We start from the raw sequence: 27,091 nt of genomic DNA on the forward strand, positions 1-27,091 counted from the left end.
TCTTGTCTTTATTTCTTTGTAAGTGGCCTCCCTTAAAAACACCTCAGAGGTCCTGCAGCTCACTTATACCTCAGTTCAGTCAAACAGACTTTGAGTGGGAAGTTTGAGATAAAAGGGGAATACAAGAAAAAAGAAATCCTGGGTGTAACACACGTGCTGCTCATGGCAACCAGTCACAGAAAAGACGATGAGTCTGACTAAAATAGATCCAAAAGTACAGTAAAGTGACTCGTTTTCAAGGTGGGTGGTCTTAAAGGTACATTGTGCAAAATGCAGCGTTGTACTTTGTTACAGTACTTAAGTACAAAATTCACATATCTGTACTTTACTTTGTTATTTATATTTCTAGCAACTTTTACCCCATTACATTTCCTCTAACTACCAAACACAAGCAGAGGAAGTATTATGGTCTGTACTTATATAAAGCTGCTTTACACTACAGTTTTCATTCACACGCTGCAACATGGGGTTAAGTGTCTTGCTCAAGGACACATATAGACTAGCAGAGCAGTATACTTGTATAAATGTCATACTTTAAGACTTTTACTTAAGTAATATTATAAAAAAGTTACATCAAATTCTACCAAAGTCATTTTCTGGCAACATGCCCTGGAATTAGCATCGAAACTCAAAAAAAATGGTTGAGTTTGTCCATTGTGGGCTACTGTAAAAACCTGGTCGTAGAACTGACCCAGCTCCAATGGGCGATTGCATACATAAATAGATTCTACATGATATTTAAGTTGCCTTAACATCACACTAAATCGACACATGGCTCGTTTGTAAAATAAAAACAACTACAAAATGAGTTTGTTTCCTCTGTTTTTCAGTTCCGATTAGTTGCCAACACTTTCAACTACTTTTCAAGTTTCTTTGAATGGGTGGAGACGCCACCTTCTCTGTATTGGCACATCCACCCTTAAAGTGGTCATCACTACCATGCTACGAGTGCTTGTGATGAAGAATTCTACTGGGTGTATACGTGATACATGTATGTGTGTGATAACTGTTTATCCAACTGAAGATCTACAATAAGCTTTTGGTGCAATGTTGTAACTTGGTTAGAATACAAGAATTTGTTTTTTTTTGCCTCTAAATTCTGGGGGTTTTCTCTTCAGGTTTATTAATAGACTTGTGAAAACGACACACTGGCTTAGCTGCACCGGTCACCTTGAGTTTAATTCAGTTGTTCACAAGGCTGTAAAGGTCCTTAAAAACAGTAAAAAGGACATTTTACATCATTCTCATTTTCACTAATCTTACTTCTCACCTATACTGCTTGATAAATTAATAAGACAGGAGTTTAAGCGCCGCTCCCTCCCCTGTTGAGCAACACAATCGTCTCCCACAAACAAGTCTGATGGCTTTTTGATTTTCTTCCTAACGGCCCTGCCTTTGACACCCACCTTCACAGACCCTCCACCCACACAGGTTTTCATATGAGGGCCAATAGCTGCCTTCCTTCCACTGTGCACCAGCACAAAGGGGCTTTAATGGCCCTGTGTGCCTCAATGGGGACAGGAGACTGGCCTGTCCTGTCCCCAACACACAAACACACACACAGCTATTCTTGTTCAGACACTGCAGCAGCGAAACCCTTATCCCTGCCCTTAACTATAACCAGTTAAATATACAGTGAAACTGTACACTGTACATAAATCTGTATTTACGATGGAGGGATATTATTCATATCTAAGTGTTGGGGGATATCTCTGTAGTGCCAACAAATAAAACCAAATTTTGTTGTTTTTTGTTGCTTTATTTCTAGCTTATTTTGAAAAACCACTGCACAAACCAGCTACATTTAAAAAGAAAACTGCTATGTTCCTAATTTCCTGCCATTTCTTCAACATCATGACCTAATGCTCTAAACGGGCGACAACATTGCTGCAATAACGGTCATTTCCATGACGATGTGGTAAAAAGTTTTTATTTCCTTGGTGTGCATGTACAAATATCTATAAAAGGTGAACCACTTTCACTCTTTGTTGTATGTACATGTTGCAGCACAAGGTTAACTTGGTACCGGTAAGAGGAAAGACGCACGGAACAAACAAACAAGAGAGTCAACAGTTAGACTCAAAGCGTAGTAAAACCATGCAAACAAACAAACGTACATTTTCAGATAAATATTTATGTATATATATATATATATATATTTATATTTATGTATATATATATTAATTTATTTTCGATCACCATAAAAATCTTTTTTGAGCAGCTTATATGGCAAGACATTTTAAATCAGCAACACCACCACTTACATTTTCAATGCGTTGCGCGGGGTTATGGTTTTTTAAAACGTAGGAAAGTTTCGACGCCGATCTAAATGTGTATATTCCGGTTATCCACCGAGATCAAGGTAAGAAGATACATGAGGAGGAAAACAGGACGACTCTGGAAAGCGGAACTAAAAAGATGGGAATGCCTCCCAAAGACAGGAATTAAAAAGAAATCCTTCATAATGTGTCTTTGTAGTATTTAAAGACAAACAAAAAAAAAATCTACACAAGACAAGAATCAATTTAAAAAGCCCTTCCTCTGCCTTGATGAAGTGGTGTCTTATGTCTGCACCAGTTTTGTGTATATGATAGATGTGATAAATAGATTTGTGTGTGTGTTGAAACAGCGTTCACTTGTGGTTCCCCTGATATTGTAAAGTTGAGTCATCAAACAGAGGGTTCTTCACTTCCATCTCTCCAGTCTGTCAAGAAGGGAAAATAGATGATCAGGCTCATAGTAAGAAGTTAGTTTTAAATATGCAGGCTCGCCTCGCCTCTGCACGGCACGGTTTCCACTAGCGATAGTACCTGTTACCTGGTCCTTTTTTAAGTCCCTGCTCTGCTGAGGTTCCATGCGAGCTGAGGTGATACAATGCATGACGGCACCAGACCGACCCAAGAATCGAGCCAAACAATGCCGAACTGTAGCTTGGTTAGAAAGACTTAACAATCCTAAAATGTGGATTAAATCTCCAACAATTACCAGGGAAATGTCTAAAATCTCAATATTTAAAAGAGGAGTCTGGTGTATTTAGCGACTGCGCCGCTAGTCGCGAGCGGCATTGCAAACCCTGCCACTGTATTTCAGTCAAGTGACTGTGTGTCATTAAATATTTTTTAATGAACAGATTCCAATGAAAACAACTGCTTTACAAGTCACTAGTCACTCGTCTGTGTGTGTGTGTGTGTTGCGTGTGAATGAAGTCACGGCAGTTTCATGCAGCTGTGCAGTGGTGACTTCACCCACACTGAGAAGGGTAGTTTGTGCAGTGGAAAACCAACCTAAACCATGCCGAGGCGAGGCGAGCTGGGACCATTGATGGAAAAGGGGCTTTTGATACTCACTGGTGCCAGTCCAGGACACTCATACACTGTGAAGTCTCCTCCAACTTCTTCCTCATCTGAGGTGACCTCACTGTCGGCGGATTTCTGCTCAGGTTTGTGACTGCTGAGGCAGAAAAAGGACAAAAAAGGAAGACACCTGAGATACCGCACTGATGAGGCCACAACATGTGAATGTGAAAGAGGAAGTGGCGAAACAACAAAAACAACCAAACGTACTTTCCCATGGAGAGCATCTGTTGCTTCTGATGTTGATAGTGATACATTTGAGCGTTTTGGGCCAGGGTCTTATCTCCCGTCTGAGGCTGGAACACATGAAGGCAGGTGTGAATGACAAGTATGAAAGGTGAAGTCATTCATACTTGTGGAACAATAAAGCGATGTCGGAGCGGTGTTGCTTACCGATGGACCGTTGCCTGCAGCAGCCGGCATGCCCGACCGACTGAAAGCAGGGTAGTCCACCTTCTGAGCCAGGTGTGAGTCCTTCTGCAACCTGTGGGGGGTATCATGAATCTGAGTTTGGGCTGATCCTTCTTTCTGTTTTTATTAACTCTTTGAATTCAGGAGTTACGTGTATAGATCAGGGATGAGCAAGTAGATGTGGTCGAGGGCCAGTTTTGTTTGTAAGTATTTGAATATTAGGGCCAAAACATCTTATCTTCATCAGACAAAGTGCCTTAAAATGTCTTACAACAACAACGTGGACGTTGTCTTTAATCAGCAGCTCGTTACGAAGATCTATACGTGTGAGACACGTACTCGTACTGCTGATATTTCAATTTTAAGAATTACTGCTTCTTCTTTGAGCCTGAACATATGCAAGTAGTTATTTTACGGACATTCCCTCCCCAAACCTGGCTGTCTCCATGACGAAATGACGAGCAGTGTTTTTATTATAGGTTAACTGTCAATTCTTTCAGAATAAAAGCTCTGTACACAAATGTTTTTGGTGAAGACAAGCAAATAATATCAATCACCTGCCGGGCCAGATACAGATGATGCTGGTGGGCCAGTTTTGGCCCACAGGCCACCACTTGCTGACGACTTTTACAGATAATCAGAAATTGGGTTTTTAACATTTTATCTGAAGACGTGGGGAAATTACAAGCTAAAAACAAGTTATCGAGGCTGTGCGAGGTGGAGACAGATCACAGCTTATGTTGTGAAACAAGAAATGTGACCTTGTGTGTCCAGACTTACTTAATGTAACAAGCGATTGCCAGGATCACTGCCACAGTGCCCACTGCCACACACAGCGAGATTACGACTGCACGTCGATACGGACGGAAGAGGGAAGAGAAAAGGAGAGAAGGTCAGGTAAATTAGGAAAAATACAGCAAATATACAAACTGGAGCAACAGGGTTTCACCGTTCTGTTGGGGAACATTAGAAAAGATGAGTGATGAACTCTTGCTGCGGTAAAGATAACAAAAAACAACAGGAAATGACACTACATGTTTTAACAGGAATTGATTTACTAGATTAATTGTGTGACGGCTCTGCTCCGCTACAGCGTGAAGCGGTTAGTTTTAACCCTTTTCAGCTCGTTAGTATTTGGTGATTTCTGGTTTAGCATGTGGTTAGTCGTGTAGTGGCCTAAATTTGATCCAGGTTTTGTCGATGTTGTGTACCAGCTGCTTCAATCATTTCTGGGTTTAGGCCACTAAACTTGTTTCATATGGGGTATTTTATTTCATTTTACTTTACATATAGATATAGTTCTGTTTATAAGAGACATGGATCTATTTTTCATATGGTAGACACAAGCCCTCCTGTTGCTCTATTTTTTTGTAATATTTGGTACTTTTCTTTCCTCCGGGATTAATAAAGTATTCCAATACTGATATCTGATTATGGACCGTGGCACATGTGCAGAGCGCCCAGCTCGAGTTGAACGTGTACGTGCAGTAGTAGCAGCACGACTGTCAAAATTCACTTTAGAATTCAGTTATATGTTAACATGTCTTTTACAAGTCTGGTTTTAGTCGGACAAACACAATAATTCCTTCTTTTTTTTAGGGATTACTGGCACAATATTGGTATCTGCAGATATTGGCTTGTTTATAAAATGTATATCTACATCTGCTGCGACATGAGTATGAAAAATATTATTCATTTCACCACAAAAGAGAATGAATAACCTCTGCAGTTGGGCACAGGGAAAAACTTACATATACCTTTTGGTATCGGTTATTTGTCCATGCACTTCCGAAATATCGGCATCTCTACATGTACATGGACCAAGGTAATCACTTCCTAACTAACAGTTTTCATAAAGCCTTTTTTGCATCTCACTGTATATGCAGTGTCACTGCACCAAGTCACACTTACGGATAAAAAGTCTGTCGTTCATGGACGGTGGGTGGATTATTGGACCACCTCGGTGATCAGCTTGGGTGGCTCTGGGCTCTGGAGCCGGCGTGTGAGGTACAGCGGACACTTTAGAGTTGTTGGGCGCTTCAGTGACGGCATGCAGTTTCAGAGCGGTTACGGCACCTGAGAGTGAAAGATATAAACAATGCAAGAGTTTTAACCGAGGGAAGTGAAAAACAAACACTTTCCATAGAAGAAAAAGCAGACTTCATTTTAAAAGAGGAAGCGAATATTGCTTATGTAGATTTATGTCTACAGAATACTCAGTCTCAGCAGTCTCTCACCAGGATGTTTGTTTTTCTTTTTGGGGGGCTTCGTCTCGGTCAATGCCTGTTTTTCGAGGATAGACTGAAGGTAATCGATCTCCTCGTCCAGATCAGGGTAGAGCGACCCTTTAAAAAACAAACAAGAAACACATTCTATGTTAATGAAACTGGCAGTGACAGTCGCTGTTAGTGGAAAGTCTGAAATGAACAAAAATGTAACAGACAATCTAGCACAGAATGCATAAAATACTAAAACACAACAACAAAGACTAAGCTCAATTATGCACACGCAACATAAACACCACCAGAGCTGCACCTATCAATTACTTTCATATCGATGAATCAAGGTCTAATTCTATCAATTATTTTCAGTAATCCATAAAATATCACAAAAATTAAATGAAAAGAAATGAAGAATATATTCACATTTAAGAAGCAGAAACAATCGGAAATCTTGTTTAAATAATGAAAAAAGCTTCAAACCGATTAATCGATTATCAAAATAGTTGACGATTAATTTAATAATCAATTAAATAGAGTAATTGTTTCAGCTCTAAAAATCGGCAACATATGAACCAGGACAAAACAGCAATGACTGAGGTTGCCATTTCATTATAACAAATAATTATTCTAAATATTAAGAAAGAAAAGTCTGTTTTTGTCTTTTAGTGGTGTACACATTTTCAATTGTTATAAACACGGATTTAACACATACCAGAAAACAGGAAAAAAGTAAACAACATGGTGATTTATTGTAAGAATAACCACATTTTAATGAAAAATAATGATGAGAGAGAAACTGGCAGTTTTTGGTATTTTTCTTGGAAAAAAAGGTGAAATGCTTTCCATTTAATAGAAATATAAAATAATAACACTCGTGTTTTTTGAGAGAATGAGCCCTTTATTTCTAAACCAGGAGTGGGCCTCCTTTGTGGAGGCCCTCATGTTCTTTAATGGACAAGGCTAACATAGGTTCTCCCACATGCTTGGAAAGGAAGGATTTACCAATAGATGTTGCTCAAATAAAAGCATATAAACTTGTTGTCTGGACTGTAAGTGATATGTGACTATCGTAACAGAGGGACAGACAGCCATATGCTTTGGGACACGTGTACATGTCTCTTGCCTCTGAAGTGATGGACTGGGAGTGTGCCCGCGTGTCTTGTTTGTTTGTGGACTGGTACAAAAAAAGAAGAAGAAGAGTGGGGACAATACTTAAGGGTTGTTAACAGCCCTTCGGGCCAGACAGTGAGCCACATTCCTGCAGCACTGCTGTGGTCTCCACGGAGATGAGTGTGTGTGATGGTGTGTGTGGCCATGGGGAGGAAGCACCGTGGGGGGGCAGGAGGAGCAATCAGCCAATCCTTTGCCTCATGGAGCCCCGAGTTGCTACTCGTTGTCACAAAAGATCCCGTAGCTCAGTGTTAATGGAGGTAATCAAAGTAGTTGTTCCCTTCTTTAAAGTTAACCCACTATATAGTGAATGTAAAATATTAAAAAAGTGAAGCAACAGTGTAAAAATATTTGACTGTACATCACATTCACAACAAATTACTGTGTGCACTGTTCCCTAAATGCTGTACGTCCACAGTACATCATTCATTCATTCATTCATTCATCTTCTACCGCTTTATCCTCCACATGAAGGTCCCCACATGGGTGGCTGGTGCCAATCCCAACTGACATAGGGCAAAAGGCTGAGTACACCCTGAACAGGTCGCCAGTCCATCACAGGGCCACATATAGAGACAAGCAACCATCCACTCTCACACTACAAATCTGCAACACACACACGGGGAATGCCGGCAGAAAGACAAGAATTCTAACCACTACACAACCATGTGGCTCTTCACTGTATCATTTTACAGTTAATTACTATAGTTTCACAACTGTTAACTGTAACTTAAGAGTTATGCGTCATATAACACAGTATTTACGTATATGTATTATTTACACCTCAAACAATAAAGCACAAAACATGGTATGGTATTATAAATTATCAGAGTTAAAGCCTGTGAAAACGTGTAAATCATTTACAGTTCCATTTTGACTTCAGCGGGCAGTGCTTTTCATATACTAGCTCCTTTTATTTCTTTATATTTTTATTTATTATAACATGATATTCAACTACTTACCTGCACATGCATAACATTTACATATTATGGTTACATTTATTTGTCATTGAATGTAAAGAATGACATTTCCTGCTAAGCTCATGTCTGTTGTCCTGTTTCCATTTCATGTTAAAATGTATGTATTTTATTTCCTTGCTATTAATGTGTTTCTGATAATCTTGTGTCTTATTCATCTACTCCCGATTGTTATTCTGTGTCTGAAGGAGCAAATGTTACGCATCCAATTTCCAAGCACCATGTCACACACAAAGAGCTTGACTATGTAAACCATTTAAAGAAAATAGATAATGTACAATTAAGAACATCTACACCAACGGATTATTACAAATTATCGCCACCACCTACACGACTTTTTAATGATTACAGTGTCACTTTCACTCCAGAAGGCCCAGCCATCTGGCTGAGCTAATGTGTATGATATGAGATGCCACTGCTTTCACTGTCTGCTTTGTTATTTTCTTACCCCCCTCCACTAATGGCCATTTAGTGCACTTCATAGCAGGTGTCTGTGGAGGCGGGATGCACCATCTGTACTTTGCAGGTGGTTGAGAGCTCCAACCGTGCCCGAGTGCCAACCAGGAGCGCGTCTTAAAAAAACGGCTTTAAATTCTTAGAGGAGACTCAAGGACACATGAGAGATTTATTGCCAGTCATCATGTGAAGTGCTGGCCAATTCTAAAATCCGCAAGGAATTCAATGAAAGTGAACGAGGTGGAGGAGGACGTAGCCGTAGGCCAAGGAAAACTAGGCCGTCGCTGATAATTCAACTAAGAAAAGTGCTCAATTGTGAGCACGTGTGTAGTTTGTCACACGCTGACTAAGCATGCACACCTCTACGTGTGGAGGAGAGTTTTGTCACTCGCTTGATAATGACCCATAACCTCTTGAGAGGCACCCGGGGGGCAGTTGGTTACAACAAACAAACACTAAACATCTCAACAGGGATTGTTGCTCACACACATCTGTGCTGCTTTTCTTGTCCTACTTAAAAACCATTCACATTTCTTTGGGGGAGGAGGAGGAGGAACACACACTTTAGCCCCCACTCGCCCACTCTTTACCCACCCTTCAGCTTCAAAGATAAAAGTCAGTTTTACACATTTCAGTTTTTCAGTCTTTGGGAGAATGGGAGAATTCACTGTGAAGTCTGTTGATTACTATTTTTAAATCAGTAATTTATCTCAAATGGCAGTGTGAGAGTAGTAATGTAAACCACAGAACATGAAATTTAAGAAAAATAAACATGGATAAAATCACCAATATGCCTTGGAACCTTGTTTCGGTATGTCTTTGTTGTTGTTCACACAAAAATAAAACATTTCATTGTCACCACTAAACCTACAATAGCTGTAGTAAATACATGCCATGTTAAGTTTTAAGTTTATTCCCCTGACTGAAACCTGTGTGGCTTCAGTGCAACTCACTCTCAGGTTACACTAAAGTGTCTCCTGCTGCCCTCTAGTGGGTCATTTATCTCAAACGACGTAGTTCTCTTGACTGACTTGTCAAATAAAAAACACTAAATACACACAGAGACTCACTGGTTTCAGATCAAACTCATTCGTGTGAAGTTTCAAAGGTCAGTGGAAAGAAAACCAAAAGATTCACAGCTAAAAGCAGACTTTAGTAGTTTGTCTGTTTTCATATAAAGGCAGAGGAACACAAGTTAACAAGTTAAGTTAAGTTAACCCAGCCTTGCTGAGGCAGTGGAGTGTTAATTTTTGTGTTGTTGTCATGTAGTTGACTGCGAATATTTGGTTTCATGTTTATACAACAGTAAAACCTTAAGAGTTCTCATTTTAAAACACAAAATACCTGTCTCAGCCAGTTGTTCCATTCTATGCCACCACCACTAGGTGTCACTGTGGACATTCACATGTTTTTGTATGAGCAGCTGTGTATAACCTACCATAGTTTCTCCTCATAATAATGATGCTGTTAAGTAGCTGTGCACGACATGTACATCATAATATTTATGTGGAATATAAAGTAGCTGTGATATAAAGCTATAGACCAAGCGAAAGAGAATAGAAAATGGATTTTGTTTCATATCATTCTATATTATATATTATAGATATTTCATATCAGTTAAATCATAAAAATAGTAATATTGATAAAAGCGTGAGTCTAAATGTAGTGAGACATAAACTAAAGCAAATAAAAGAATTAAAAGAATAAACCTGTCAATGCACTACTGGGGTTTTAAAAGCTACTCTGAATAAAAACATGAATAAATAAATAAATAAATGCAAAAGTGAAGCTGCATCTGTTACACAGACAAAATCTAGATAGTCTGAAAGTGAACAGAAAAGTGTACAAATACGCACTAGGCCCCAAAAACAAACACCAAAAGCCTCTTATACCATCGACACAAGAAGCAGGTCAAAGAGTCCAGAGAGTCTGTGTACAGTGAAGAGCTCAAAGCAAATCTCAGCCTCAGACGGAGAGAAAGGCTTTAGCCCTCCAGACAGTACGCCTGATAATTAAGAAAGGAAGGAACACGATAAGCGCTGCTGCTGGTACATCAAATCTGCAAAGCCTTGGCTTTAATTTACATGGTCATTTGTATGAAATGACTACTGTAGGGATGTGATTGTGAACCTATCATACAACATTACTCCAGGAGAGGAAATTGATATTTTTTAATTATTATCCATTCTGCTATGCATGACTTCCTTGGAATTTAAGAGATTAATTAAAATATAGCTTCTTTTTTTTTTTTTACCCGATTCTGAATTCACTGTTTACCATTGAAACCTTTAATTGGATTATTCTAAATCAGAACTCTGCGTCATGTCTTTGCTGTAGTGTGTGTATTTATCCATTTTGGGGGTATCTTATGTTATGCTTTAAAAACTGTATACTCATTACATAAGCACATCAGCCCCAACACGACTCTCTCTCTCTCTTTGTCTTTTTCAACACAGTGGTGTTTAGATCTTGTGTTGCCCAGCGACACTCCTGCCGTGTACTCAGGAAGTGATTTGTTTTATATCAAGACGGGAACGGCAACATCGCGCTTGTAAAATGTGACGCTCGGAGTTTGACTGAAAACACACAGTTTCTGTGCGCCCACCAAAAGTGTCAGAGGTCGTTCCAGAACCTCAGAACCAGAACAGCTCTGATCATTTTGCTTGACAACGCTCCGTTTTCAGATGAAGGATGCAGCATAGAAATAATGTTACATCATTTCTATTCACAAAGACCAAACAAGGGGCAGAATAATAACACGCATACAGTGGCTTGAAATGCTGTCTGGCATTGTTGTTTGACATCCATGATGTAACCCCCAATTACGTGCATACGGCCCTCACACTTGAAACTGCAGTGGACATTATTAATGCATGAGAACATCTGAAGTTCAGGTTGATGACCGTTAAAGCATAAATAGACCGGTGTGGCGACTAAAATGATTGTGTCCCATAGCAAAAGACGGTCCCGGTGAGTAACATGGAAACAGGTCTGTTGACAAATTGAAATGTTTGCCAAGACAACAAGCCACTCAGCGTGTGTGAATGCTACTTCTGGAGCGAGAACACAGCTTTGAGGCATACTGTATGTTTACCGACGGCAGCGCACGCCTCCTTGTTAAATACAAGCAGGCCCTACTTGCAATAAAAAGTGCTCACTCATTCCACACTCTCATCCTCTCTCGACTGAGTGTATGTACTCCTGAATTCCTCCCGTTACTGAGAGAGAGAGGAATTTAGAAAGAGAGGAGCATCGATTTAGTTTCAAGCAGAATATGTGGTGGACCAGCAGTGACTGCAGCCATGAATATTGAAGATAAGAATCATGACATTATTAAAGACCTTGTGGCAAAGCAAATGCAGAGTTCCTCCTACAGTAGTGGCTGAGAAAAGAAACACAACTGTGAAACTAGTTACGACTGCGGAGTAAAAACTGAAGACATAGAAGTCTATGACTTGACTACTCCTTGACTACTCCTCAGTCAGAGACATGTCTTGCCACATAACACGACTCAAATTTGTTTTGATTTTTATGGCCTCATAACATGTTTTTTAAGCAAGTCCTTGCTCTCTATGTTTTTGAATGCAAATTAAGGATGCAGGGCTGCAACTAATAATTTTTTTTTAGAATCAATTAATCTGTTGAATATTTTCTTCATTAATCGAGTCCACGTTTGTTCTGTAAAATGTCAGAAAATGTTGACAAATGTGGATCAGTGTTTACCAAATCTGGAAATTATGGAAGTTGTCAAACGTCTTGTTTTGTTCACAAACCAAAATGATTCAGTTTTAACAATTTCCTTGTTATATGGAGCAAAGAAACCGGAAGATATTCACATTTAAGAAGCTGAAAAATCCTGGTTTACCTGGTTTTATTGAAAAACACTAAAAGTGATTAATCAGTTATCAAAATAGTTGACAATTACTTTAGTCAAGTAATCAAATAATAATGGAATAATTAAATAATCGTTTGCATTGGCAAATGCAGAAGAACTGTACGTGTTGTTGAAAAAGGAGTCCACCAGATAAGATTTAGCTAATTCTTACACACTAGACCTTCAAATAATGGTCCAGACTCATCTGAACTATGTTGAGAAGTTGAATTTGAAGAGCTGGTTATTGATTTTTCTAAGGAAAACTGAGCAATCTGGCACGATTTAACAAGGATACTCACATTTTAGCCAATCTGACATTTTATCGTAAAAACATGGCCACATTATTTCCTCTGGAGTGACACCAGGGTGATTTCAGAGTCTTAATTTGCAAAGAGAACACGACAACATGGAGACCGAAATAGGCATAATTTCATCATTTCTGTCAGGGGGTTTATGTAACCACTATAGGGAGCTTAGCAGAGAGGCTCATCTGAACACACACATCGTATGTTAAGCAGCGTTATCACCATCATTCCCACACATTTACTCACAGTGCATTACTTTTTAAAATCAAGGTTGATTCCAGGGTTCCCACACCTTGGTTGACATGAAATTCAAGGGACTTTCCGGGGGCATTTTCCTCTCAAATTCAAGGACTGAATGTGCTGACAGAGCTTAAGGTGGGAGGGCAACTTGTAAGAGCCACTTCACCCACGGCGTCCACTTTAATGATTTGCCACACGCTCTGTGTCTGCGATGCCATGCCACCATAATCACAATTTTTGGTGGCATGGCACCAAAAATTGTTTTTTTGCAGCTTGGCTCTCTCTCGTTGAATAGCCTTAGAGTCAGTGATGGAGATGAAGGGCAATGGCGAGAGAGTGCAGGACAGAGGGAGAGAGAGATGCATGTCATCTAAGTGATTAAAGCTGGCAGTGTGTGTGTGTGTGTGTGTGTGTGGGGGGGGGACTGGATTAAAAAGCACTGAGGATCAGTCTGCACCATGCCTGTCGCAGATATGGAGAGTCTCACCCGTCGATGTCACTAATTCTTACACACTGGATCTGTACATTAGCAGTGTGTATCAAAGAGTATGTCATCTTCTTTTCCCCACATACCACGCTGCTGGTGCTTTCTCCTCTTCACACAACGTCCTTCCTCATTCTCCTGCAACGGGTCGAGACAGGGGCCACAGTGGGAGGAGCCAGACTGACAGAAGTGGCGTCCCTCTCTGGCACAGTTGATATGGTGAGGACATTTTGGGGAAGCTGAGTGGGGGAGAAAGAGCGTCATCATTAGTGTCTCAACCACACTGCAGTGATGGATGTTTGATGGAATAAAATACCAAAAATGAAAATAATAAAAAGAAAGAAATGATGAAATAATAATAATAATAAAAAACAATAATAAGAAGATGACAAAGAAGAACAAGTTTTATTTATAAACCACTCTCCAGCGTCTCAGTGAGATTGTCTGTATAAATAACGGTTAATCAGTAAAAAGTAAGTTTTATTTATATAGCACTTTTCAAAAACAGTTGCAAAGTGCTGTCGTAAGCCTGAGTGAAATGGCTGTAAATGTTATTATACTTTTTCTCCTTGGCGTTTAATATCAGGTTGAGCTGGACTCCCGTTGCATATCGTTTAAATTCTTATGTTGTTTTTATGTTTTCTACTTAAGTTTTATCGAGGTCATTCTGTACATCGCAATAAAATGTGCTCTATAAATTCAATTTGGGGTTGAGTGTCCATAATTGATTAGGGCTTTGCTCTCGAGTGGAAGTTTCATAAATATGTTTTGTCTCAAAGTGTGTTTGCATAATTCATAAACATTATATCAATACACACTGAATGTTAATTATACTGATATTGATGAAAATGATATTGAATTATTGATCTGATTAGCCTGTTGCTGTCAAAGCATAAACACAAAGCAGAGGGAAATGAGTAAATAACAAAGGCAATAAAAAGTAAAAAGCAAGAGATAACAGGAGCTAAATCACTGAAAAGCCATTTTATAAAGTGTCAGAATAGCTGTGGGAACAACCAGTAAGGAGACATCTGAGGATCTCAGGGAGTGGCAAGAGATATATGGCAACAAACATTGTGTTAAATCACATGGGAAAATGTCATGCAGGCCCTTAAAGGGCACCAATAAAATCTTAAAATCAATTCTGAAAGTGACAGGTAACCAGTGTACAGTATGGGAGCCAAAATGGCTGTGATGTGGTTCCATTTCCTGGTCTTCATCAATAATCTGGTGACAGCATTCTAGACAAAAATAAGTTGTAGTCTACCAATAATAGATGCACTAACTTCTTAGCCATAATAATGTTTGCCTTAAAACAACTTTTAAATGTCATTTACTTTCTAACCAAAGTCAAATGAGTTCAAACGATCAGCTCCACACGACTCTTTCCGTGTTTATTAGTATAGCCGTGTTTAGATCTCGTGTTGCCTGGCAGCATTCTCAAGCTGCACACAGGAAGAGATTAGTTTCATGTACAGGCAGTGGCAACAGTGTGTTTGTAAAATGCATCGGCTTCAAACAGGTTGAAGTACGACTGAAGTTTTAGAGGTGAATTTTGATGCTAACACTCTTTTGTGGGATTGGGTGCTTTGCCAAGCCCTTGGATTTGAACCGGCAACCCTGCAGTTACAAGTCCAATTCCTTGCCTCTTGGCCATGGGCTGCCATTTTCAGATGAAGTTGCAGCATGGGAACAATGTTGCATCGGGAATAATGCTGCATAACAACATCAACAACAATGGAAATCACCAAAGGTTGCACACTTTTTCTAGCATGTTTTAGGTTCATCTTTTATTGTCACCTTATCAGACCTCCCGCATAGGTAACATTGTCACATAGGACAAATATTTGCACAGAAAAAAAATGGTACATTCTGAGCAATTATCTGCATTTTACAATGTGGCGAACTCCACCTCTATGTCAATACAGGCCGGCGTTAAACCACAGTAATGATCTACAGGTGCTCCCACACTGATGTACATCTAACCAGCTTAGATAATCTCTTCATCTGATTACTGCCAGTGTAACAGAAATGTGGAGCCCAGACACTGTATGAAGACACACAGAAAAGGGCAGAAGTGGGTCACATGCTCACAGTAGGCTCATTAAGTAGCGGCGAGCAGATACGGAGACGCTAACAAAGCAGCTAATGAGCCAGGAGGTGCAGCAGAGTGGGCCAAGTAAAGGTGAACAGCACAGTGGGTGATGATAAGAAGACGGAGGGAAGTAGAATTTTGTGGGATAATCCAACCCACTTTATTTATACAGCACATACAAAAACACAAGGTTGTCAAGGTGGTGTACACAGAAATAGACAGACAAATAGACAGATAAATAGACGTTATAAATAAAGTAAACAGCAGGCTTACTTTCCCACACACTTCCATTCTGTATTTATGGAGCACCTTTCCAGTGGTGTAGACTGTGCAATGACACATCAAGACAGAACTTGACACAAAAACAATTTGTTGCAAATAAAATGGTGGCGGTTATTTTAATTAGAAAACAAATTAAATATAATAGAATTCATCACGTGCACACTTTGGGTTGCCAACTGTTCCATAAAATTAGGATTTGAAAGATAAAATATGTGTTCCGTATTGAACATATAAGGAAAAGCACTGTTCCTTATTTTTGATAATCAAGATTAGTCCACTAATGAAGATTTGTATGAGGGAAAATTAAAATCCTCCACCAGCTCCCAGGCCATCTCAATCTGTCTGTCATTCATTACTCTCCTACAAAAAACATAGTCCTCCAATTTAATGTGAGCTTTTCGTAACGTGACAACGGAGACGTGGCGGAAAAAAAGAAACACTTTTTGAGTGCATTCAACATCCTAGCCTCGAATATACAATGTGTAGGTGGAAACTACAAGATGGGAGTCTGATGCCAACATTACTCCCCAACCGTAACTATAATAACCAATAACAATAATCCATATCCCTAACATGGAAAATATGGCCCGAGCCTAAAGGCTTATCCTAATTCTAGAGAAACCAAATTGTTTTTATTTTAAAGGGATTATTCACCTATCTTCAATATCTGCCAATAAGCATCTCTCTCTACATGCCACACACTGGACCTTTAAAATCACAAGGGATAAAATAGGACACATAAATTCCACAAACAAACGCAAGAAGGACACACCGTTTTGATAAACATCTAAATAAGACCACACTGAGAAGAGCACACATGGGCGTCCACATCGGCTTAAGTCACCGACGCCTCTGGAGACGAGCTGCCTGTGCGGTGACGCTCGTGTAATCTGAGAAGCTTTGTTTGTCTTTTCTGTTTGAGTCAAGGACACGGAGACGGGAGGAAGAGAGGTTGTCTGGTTGGTGACGAGGAGTCATGAGATTAGGGCCGAACCATTCTGAATAAATATCTAATTGCTATCGTGACATGATTCACGATGAGAGGGAAAGTGAAATGTGTGATATTGCTGTGAGAAAGAAACATGATGTTTTCTTCAGTCTGTAGAATATGATGTGTATAGGCCAGGACAAGCTAAAACATTTTAATTTGTCCACACATTCTGACTTTTGAAGAAATATTGCACCTGCCCCCATTGCGAGTTCAGTAAAATCTAGATTAATTGCTCAGCCTTAGTCATGAGTATTTCTAATTTTGTGAAGTAAATGTTTTACATTGTGGCCACTTAAACTAATTATTTAGTGCTTGGCCCTGCTGTTGCAACTCGGAAACCAGACAATATACGATATTATCGTGCATCAAAACACTGAAAATAAGTTAGCTTTTTAGTAAAGTAACAACGTAACATCACTACATTTGCTATATTGTCACACTAAATGGTAAGAGCTACGTTTTGGGGACATTAATAACATGTCTTTGTAGTATTCTTTAGTTCTCCTGTATGGACATTTTTTTCTGAAAGCTTACAAATGCAGAGTAACCAAATAAAAGTCGATAAAAGCATGTTTTTCAGTTAGCGCAAAGTATATCGCTCAGGATATTCATATTCAATATATTCATATTATTCCACACCAAATTAAAATACATAATAAAAAAAAAAACAAGATGAATATGAAGAGCTTAAAATCAAGGCAACCTTTAAGGCTTTAAGACTTTTTCTAAAACATGGCGCCAAATCATGTCTGCTGCCCTTTATAAAAACCTTTAAACCTTCTCTTCCATCTTCATAGACTTCATTTTCCTGTCTATTCTTGCTCGTTCTACTCTCGTCAGACCGTTGGGATTTTTCAGTCAGCTGCAACTGACTGCTCTCGTCACAGATCAAACAAATTAACTTCCACTCCTTGACTTAATCGGGTTGTGAGGTTCAGCCGGTTTAGCAACATAGCGAAGCCTGTGATATTGATCAGTGGAAAAACAGCTTTGCAGTAAAATTCAAATATCAAATACAGGATGATGTAAACATCCATATCTCAAGGATGGTGAAGTTGGATAGTGATCATTAAAACCGTTATATCTGAGTCGCATCAGGATGATAATTTCATTTTGAACTTGTTCTAAACTCAGAGTGAAAGAGGCTGCAGAGTCAAACAAATCAATGTGAAGTTGCCATTGGAGGCGGCCTTGCAAACAAGCAGCAGAGTGGAAGACGGAGACAGAGGACAATTAAAAAAGAGAAAAAAAAAGGTCTTTAGTATCAGTGAAGGCGGTAGAAGGGTGTGGAAAAAAAAAAAACAACATTATGAAACTCCGGCACTCAGACGTTACAGTCCTTGGAACGGGTGAAAAGATGACTTTCCTAACCATCTGCTGCTGCCAGGCTGTGTAGTCGACAGCAGCTCTGCCAGCAAGTTCTGAGAGGCAAACAGAAGCAATTTCACACAGCCTGGTACACACCTACACTCTGCAAGCAAATGCACACTTTCATGTCACCGCTCACTTGTGCTTCTTCAAGCTGTTCCTCAGATGCAACGCAACAAATGTCACCCAGGCTGTAATTGTATTAGCATGTGTGTGTATGTGTGTGTACTTGTATTTTTTACCTCTTTAGGACCTTTTCTGGCATAAACACAGTATGTTTACATGCACAGTTTAATCAAGCTAAGGCCGTAGTCCGATTAAGACAGGCAATCGGACTATAAAAAAACAGATGTATTGGCTGTGTATGTCTGATTTCGCATCTGTATCTCTCTATAAGCCAGTATCTATTCTTTGTTGACATTTATGTCACAGAAAACCACTGTATTATTTCTGAAACCAGTACTGCAGTTTTGTGTCCTGCTTCCAGGTCAAAGACCGGAAGTAAATTCTGGCGCATGCACAGAACACCAAGTCCGACTCCTGTCCGACTATGCTTATACATGCACGAGTAATAGGACTATGAATTGCATTATCCATGTATGTCTGAATAAGACAAGCGCTATTTCAGTCAGACTAATATGTTTACATGACCAAATTAGTCTGACTTTTAACATGCAGGTAAACACACTGACCTTGACAGGACCAGTAGTCCTCATGGAGACCAAAACTTGGTCCTAATGAGGAACTGGCTATGGTTTGAATTGTAGTTAGGTTTAGGTTTGGGTTAGACATTAACTGGCTAAGGTTAAGGTCAATGATACCTCTTTGTTTAGGCAGTCTAAATGAAGTCACTGCAGTGTCCTTAGAAAAGCAGCTGCACAAACCTGTGTGTGTATCTGTGGCAGAGAGAATTAGAGAGGGAGCAGGAAATGGTTGTGCCAGGAGGGCCATGTCCTCTATTGTGTGCATTTCCTGACCCACTGATAGCAGGCAGGAAGTAAGCCAAACACTTCAAATCAAGTGGAAACATTAAAGAGCTGTGCAGAGCTGAGAGCTCTTACTCACTAATACATAACCAATATTCAGTGCGTGTATTTGCATTTATGTGGCTTTTTTATGTGTTTCCAGGAGGATCGTGTTTATTCACAGTGTCTCACTCTCAACTTCCATAATCAAATGAATTCAAGCTGATTAACACAGCTCTTTGTTATAGTCAGACAGCTGATCATTTTACTGTTAATGCAGCTTTAACCCCCTGATTTATGTTGTCACTTACAATGTTTTGGGCCTGTAGCTGTTTTATCATATTTTTGCATCATAGTAATTAAAGTTATGTATTATTATCAATTGTTTTTAAGTTTGAAACACCACAATTAGTAAATCGCACAGGCTGAAATTGAATCCTTCAATTTCTGATTGTTCTATCTTCAGTGCAAATTTCAAGACAGTGGTACACTGAACAAATTGGAAACAATTACTATGTGATTACTGTGTAATTAAATAATATAATATTATTTGTATGCTGCATCCTTCATCTGAATACTGGCTCTGTCAACCAAAACTATCAGAGCTGACTGAGGGGACGGGCAGGTCAAGAGGCATTTATCCTGTCAAACTGCTTAACAACTGAGTTTTCTGAGCAGAATAATTCACTCCTAAAACCTTTAATATGCGCTTGTTTGTGTTTTCAGTCAAACTTTAACTGCTTCCCTCTGTCTGGCTATAAAACATAATACTGACCCTGGAATGTCACCGGGCGACATGAGTTCATGAGAGCATTTCACAATGGTTTTAATGTAAGGTTTGTTTATGTTTATGTTACACACTGTAGCATTAAATGATGCAGCAATTCAAATCACAATGGCAAAATCAGCAGAAAAATCGTGGATATTTCCATTTCTAATTTCTCTTCTAGTTCAATTCATGAATATAACGATTATTATAGTGCAATGTACTGTATTAGACAAACACAAAAAAATGTCTGTTTCTAAAAAGAACAGATACTTACATTTAGGAGAGAGAAGTAACAGGAATCACAGACAGCTACGTAAATAAAAAAACAATATTTAATGCTGTGCTATGTTTTGGTGAGTGTGTGTGTATTTAACTTTGAGACAGGAATCTACTGTTATTTAGCCTTTCTGAAGCTGTTCTATACCTACATCAAGAGCTGCAACTCACCATATCTTCTGTCAAATATTGTCACCATTTATTGTTTAGTCCAGAAAATGCTAAAAAAAAAATTAATCTAAATTAAGTTTAGAGTTCCCTAAACCTTTACAGTGATGCTGTTCTCAAGTGACTTCTTTTTCTAACCCTAACCCACAAAATTATTCAGTTTTAATGATTTCTTTGTTATACGGAACAAGGAAGATGAACATTTTGAGAAGTTGTTTTGATTATTTAAAAAAAATAAATACTGAAACTGATTAATCACTTATCAAAACAGTAAAACACGGTAAAAGTTGCCCTTTCAAATGTTTTAAAAGCCCCTCAGTCACTTCATCCTGGTGCCAGGCCTGGTTTAATAACACCGAAAGAAAGACAGAAAAATGACGTGTGCAATACGTACAAAACACATTTAACTGGCAATTCTCAAAAAGAAAAAAATCACTGACTCAACTCTACTGAATGACATGGTGGAAACAGCTGCAACATCAACCCAGATACTCAAATTCGCAATAATAATAACCTACATCAGAAAACCACACAAAAATGACATGATGATTAATTCAGCAAAAACTGTCTATCTAATCAGTTTCTCCTACGTGTAAATTTTTTTTTTGCCACAGTGGGTTGAAAACAGGGCATGACATAGCAGCCTGACAGACAGGAAAGCAGGCAGGAAATAGACAATGTTCGCTGTCTACGTATAGAAATGCAAAGGTGAAAAGAAAGTAAAATGGAAATTCAAAGAATTTCAGCCTCAGTGGAATGTACCTCTGTGGAAACATTGCATAATTGCTCACTGCCTCCGTCTTTTCTGTTGCAGTAACTTTACTTATGTCAGACAATGGATGATAATGACTGTCATAACATTCAGAGTGGAACAGAGCAGCACAACCCACAGCAAACACAACAATGGCTGAACTACACTGTACAGGGCTGGGTAATGTGGCGTATAAATGCTATTTAATCTTATATCATCATCTTTGTGTTTGAGTAGGACTGGTTATAGCAATCTGTGGCGCAACAATTCATATTTTTCATATTATTTACTTGGTGACTAGTCCTTTAAAGGGTGACATTTGTAAAACGTTACAACAGCAACTTTTGGTGACTAAAACAGTGAATTCAAAACTCAATTCAAGAGAGCGGCTGCCATATTTTCCAAAAATACGAAAATACAGAGATGCACTCATACTGGATGTTACACTATGTTCATGCTCATACTGTGACTGCACCACCACCTGTTTTATTTTTTGGAAAAATTTAATTTATGTTCGTTAACTTTTGTGTGTCAGCGACAAGTGGAGAAAAGGGGGGTAGATTTTAGAAATGTCCTTGCTTAATGTTGAGAATCAACGCATGTTTTCAGGATTTGTCAGTCTTTTTAAACTGATCTACGGAATTGTTGGATTCGTCTCAGCTTGCTTGGAACCTGGCCAGAGCAGGTACTTAAAAAAAATGGACTAGAGCTAATGGAAAAGCAAGATTTTTTTAAGATGGTAGTGAGGATTTTCAGGTTTGGTTACATTTAAGCTGCCATCCCATGTGTTGTACTGCTACTCTCTGTGTTATTGGACAGCATAACATAATACCAAAATGGTGTGTGGTTTGCAAATGAAAATTAGCAAACTTGGCTGCACCTTTATCATCAGTGAAGCTACTATTTCAATTTAACATGTTTCCTTAATCTCAATAGATATGTCATGGTTATTTTAGGTCTTAATATAATTACGTTTCTTCCACATTTCACCTTTACTTGATAAAATCTCAGTCCTGGCCAAATAAAAATAAAATGGACTGGTTTACTAGCATACATTTCTCAGAATGAGCATTAAAAAGTCATCGGTGGTTTAAATCAGGCTACACATATGCCGTCGCTCTTGGTCAGGATGTGGCTACACGCAAGTGCAAACAACGTGCATAGAAAACAACTGACACAGTAAATTGGCTATTTTCTGATTTGCCTGCTTTCATTACAAATGGGCTCAATGACGCGGCTGGTGGTCAAGACAGAAGCACTTTTCATTCCGGCTGAAACTGCTTTCAGGACAAATGTCTGTAAGTTGATTAATGTGGCCTTCTCATTTCCAGGAGAGCTCTGCTGCCAACTGTACACTCCCCAATAAAGAAGCCGAGAGAGAGAGAGAAAGAAAGAAAGAGTGAGAGACCAGTGGTTTGTGATAGCCACCACAGCAAAGCCTGGGCAGACCACCTTTTTTCTCTCTAAACCTCCACGTTGAGACAAAGCGAACCACAAATGGGGCAAGTGAGCGACATCAGCACATCTTTCTTGGTCGTTGCATCATTTCAAAAAGGATGGTAATTATCACCACATAATCCTGTGGTGATTTTTCCCTTTTCTCTCTGGGGAAACACAGGCCGCCAAAAACCCCGTCAAAGACCACACAAGCAACATCACAGCTCCATTAGAAACCAGCCTGCCTGTTAGCTGCTTCGAACTGCATTTTACTAAATTACTTCCTGGAAGCACAGAGTTTACATACACTACATATAGAAATGTGAAGTAAAACAAAAAAGTTGATCGCGTAATATTATAAATGAACATTTCTGACACTGTTTACAGCAAGTACCAGTAAAGCAAACCCACTTTCAATGTCAACTCGAGGTTTTTTGGGGAAAAGTATTTCAATTCCTTTGTTATTCTAATACCTTGTTCCTCATTCCAGCCAGACTGTCACTACATATGTTTCCTGAAGTCTGCTCATTACCCTGCTGAGATTTTTACACCAAAACTTTAAAGAGGGACTTTTACAAAGTCACATTATGGGGACAGAAAGTCCCAACATTTTAATGTGTTTAAAGGGTAGTTATGTTTAAAGTTAAGGTTCGAGTGAGGGTTAGGTGAGTAGTAGTTATGGGTAAGGCTTGAGCAAGTCTCCAGGAAATGAATGTAAGTCAAAGTAAATGTCCTCTGAAGTCATGGAAACGTGTGTGTGCACAGGTGCCGTTCCACCTGAATATTCACTGCGCTCACTGCCCGCTGCAACATACAGGAGTAGATGACTCATTTTACTGCAGGGCAAAAAACGGTGAGTGAGAAACACTGAAGCCAAGAGCGGTTTTTATGTACACACACAGAGGTCACTTTATTAGGTACATAAGAGGCCCTAATAAAGTCTCAGGAGTGGCACCCGAGTGCTCTTCCGCTGCTGTGGCTCACCATGTTGTGCTTTCAGAGATGGTTTTCTACCTTTCTCCTCTGACCTCTGGAACCAACAAGGGATTTGTGTCCCAGAAAACTGCTGCTCACTGGATAATTTCTCTTTTCGGTACTGTGACGGCTGAATGATATGAGCAAAAACATACACTGGCTTCACAAAAACCGATGAAACATGCACTAAAACTCATTCATTGAATGCTGCAGCGGTGAGCAGGATCCAGTGTCACATGACCACTTGTGGGCCTACGTGATTCATCAATATAAATTTTGGTGCATGCACAGAATGCCTACTCCAGTCAAGAGTATACATGCAGGAGTATGAATCGCATTATCCAGGTATGTTAGTCCAACTAAGACCAGCTCGATTTTAGTCAGACTAACGAGTTCACATGGCATGAAGAAAAAATAATTATCGACTAAAAATCTGACTTTCAACATGCATGTAAAGCATTAGAGCAGCAGTTTGAGTTGCTGCCATGTGATCAGCTGATTAGATGTGTGCAGTGTATGTGAAAGAGTGACAGAGTGTGACACTGAAGATATGGATCTTTAAAGTTAATCCTGGTGGAAAAATTCATTCAGGGACTAAAAGTCCCTAAAAAACTAACAGCACTGATCCTATCGTTGGTTTGTGGAAAAACAAACTGGGCACCTAAGCGTAGCAGCGCAACAGTTCTGCTGAGGCTGAACTAGATTAGTGAAAGAGACGGAAAAAGATAAACCCGGCAATTCAGTGTTCTGTCGCTCTGCATTTACACATGACGACGTGTCCATGTTTGTTGAATCAAATACCTGACTGAAGTGAGCACTTCATGTTTGATTCTTGATAACGTGTAGACGCCTCTCATACATTTAATGATTTCTAAAGCAGAGGCATAAATTTGACTTTAATTACACTGCGGCTTGGGCACAAATGAGCTGTGAATTAAAATGTGTTAACTCACCTCACTGAAAAAAAGAGCTCAACAGCAAAAACAGCAACAGAGAATGTTTTTTAATGATCTATAAATAACTTGGAGTGACATGAATGTGGTTGTAGATGTTTTAATTGAAACATAACGTTTTTTCTCCTCTTGGGTGGACATTTAATGAAAAGATATATGTAAACATTTGTTGTTTTGTTTGTCTATGAGCCTGTTGAATGTGCTGCTGCATCTCTTGGCCAGGACGCTCTTGTGAAAGAGGTTTTGTAACCTCAATGAGGACTTCCCAGTTAATTAAAGTCCATAATAAAATAATTATTGAAAAGCTTTTTTCTGATTTCGTGTAGCTACAAAATGTTGGCTTTTCTATTAACATTAAAAAAAAAAGAATTCTCAGTCAGAAACACCATCTTCTTATCTACACACTTTTCTAAGCACTTGAGAGAGGAAACTATGCTTTCATAGGTATAATAATGATACAGGACGAGGTTAACCGCGATAAACCACCCAGAATTCTCAAATTTCCCCCAAAGACGAGGAAGACTTTACTGTACGTCGTGTTTGCCGAGGCTGTGCAAAAACTAGGTTGCACACCATTTACATTTCATTCACGGGGGACAGATTCACGCCTTGTTGACAATATCAACATCTATTATCACACTAACAAATGTGTGCGTGGAGGCTAAAGCAGTGTAGTGTCTGTGTGAGACAGCTTTTCTCTGTCTCTCTCTCTCTCTCTCTCTCGGATAAAGACTAAGGATTACAAACATGTGACAGTTCAGATGTCAGTTCTGTCGCAGCAATTCTGTTCTTTAAAGCTAGGACACCGGTTATCTGCTCTGCAAACATGCAGCAGTGACAAATTCATGTGAAAAAACCCATCACATTCACATGTGCACACACAAAAGTCCAGATTCAACTGTTACTCAAAAGGAGACTATTTTAATAAATAACTTAACTTGCAGTTATGGCTTACACACTCACCAGCCACTTTTATTAGATACACCCATTCAACTCTGTGAACACAGAAACTCAATGCATATAGGTCTGTCAGACACTGCTGATCTACTGGGATTTTCACCCACAACCATCTACATCAACCATTTACACAGAAGGGGCCAGATAATACAAATATACAGTGAGCTCAAGTTCTCATGGGGAAAAACGCTATGTTAGTCAGATGAGAAGATGACTGGACTGGTTTTAAATGATGGAAAGATAACACTTACGCAAACATACACTTGTTTAGGGCTGCAACCATTAATGAATCAGTCTAAATGGGTTTCTTAAGAATTGAAGTTTTTTAGATTTTTCTGCTTCTTAAATGTGAATAGTTTCTGGGTTTGTTTTGCACCATACAACAAAGAAATTATTAAAACTAATACATTTTGGGGGGGTTTCAACATTTTTTGAGATTTAATGGACAAAACTATTACTCGATCAACAGAGAAAATAATCAACAGATTAATCAATTATGGCCTACAGCAGCAGTAGACCACACCTGTTATGTTCTGTGTACCTAATAAAGTGGCCAGTGAATGTACAGATAAATACAGTTTAAATGTTGAGGGAAAAAGTATACTGCACTACTCCCAGTAGCCACTTTTCTCATGTATAATGCCTGTTTATATTTAGAAAAACAGCAAAACAACAAAACCAAGACATATTTTGTTTTTTGCTTGCTTTACTAATTAATAATCAACACAATAATTATAGCTATTTCCAGTTTTGTCGGGGAAATAATGTATATTTTCACCATTACCCTTAACTTCCTTAAAAATACACTTATTTACTTTTTTACTTAACTTGTCACAACAAGCGTACAAAACAAATACAAAAAGGTCTCTGATGTTCCCTGGGGAATAAAAAGCTGTTGCTTTTCTGGTTTTCCCACCACTTCACCCGTAGTTAAACATTGTTTTTACTTAGAAAATGGATTTAAAATACGACGTCGTGTTTCTGTGCGATAGTATTTACCTGGGAGAGCGACGCTGACGGAGACGACGCCGAGCAGCAGCGCGGTGAGCGGCAGCAGCGAGGCCCCGCGCAGGTGTTCGCTCCGCGGGCTGGAGAGCAGCAGCATCCTCGGTGTGACGGAGGTAGTTGTTGTCAGTCCAGCATCGCTTTAGTTTGTTTTGAGTTTTTGTTTTTAGTTTATGTGAGAGCAAAGGAGCAGGGTTAAGCCGGACAGGTAGCAGCGGAGGCAGCGTCCGTTCACAGGACAAACACAGTTCGTCTGAACACGGATTAGTCCGAGGTGGTGCTAAAGATAGAGGAGCTTCTGCTCCGGGCAGAGGAGGAGGGGGCGTGTCTACGTGTATATGTGTGTGTGTGTGTTTGATCTGGTGCCTACATGGTTCCCTCGTACATTTCCTATAAAGACAAGACAAGAAAATAATTAAATCTGCAAGCGAATAAAAAAATAAAATTAAAGAAAACAAAGGAAAGGAAATTGGGACCATTATTTAAGCCCCACTCTTCACCTGTCAGATATCCTCAAAAGAGACACAACATGACCAAAAAAAACAAAATAGTGCAGTAAATGATAAATAAATTATAAAATGCAAATCTTTAAAACTTGAGGTGCTCA

At 39.2% G+C, this 27,091-nt stretch overlaps 1 protein-coding gene across 1 annotated transcript; it reads right to left on the reverse strand.

Annotated features, from left to right (window-relative positions):
• Positions 1-2,180: 2,180 nt before the first annotated feature.
• npdc1a (neural proliferation, differentiation and control, 1a) lies at positions 2,181-26,791 on the reverse strand. The gene is made up of 9 exons (XM_044012140.1): positions 26,479-26,791; positions 13,582-13,731; positions 6,002-6,109; positions 5,676-5,840; positions 4,545-4,611; positions 3,747-3,837; positions 3,564-3,649; positions 3,348-3,450; positions 2,181-2,704 (listed from the first exon to the last, which is right to left on the reverse strand). Exons 1-9 carry the CDS (start codon positions 26,582-26,584, stop codon positions 2,633-2,635), a joined length of 948 nt encoding a protein of 315 aa, XP_043868075.1. The 5' UTR covers positions 26,585-26,791; the 3' UTR covers positions 2,181-2,632.
• Positions 26,792-27,091: the final 300 nt, after the last annotated feature.

Source organism: Solea senegalensis, linkage group LG21 (assembly GCF_019176455.1).
Source record: "Solea senegalensis isolate Sse05_10M linkage group LG21, IFAPA_SoseM_1, whole genome shotgun sequence".
NCBI classification, from domain to species: Eukaryota; Metazoa; Chordata; class Actinopteri; order Pleuronectiformes; family Soleidae; genus Solea; species Solea senegalensis.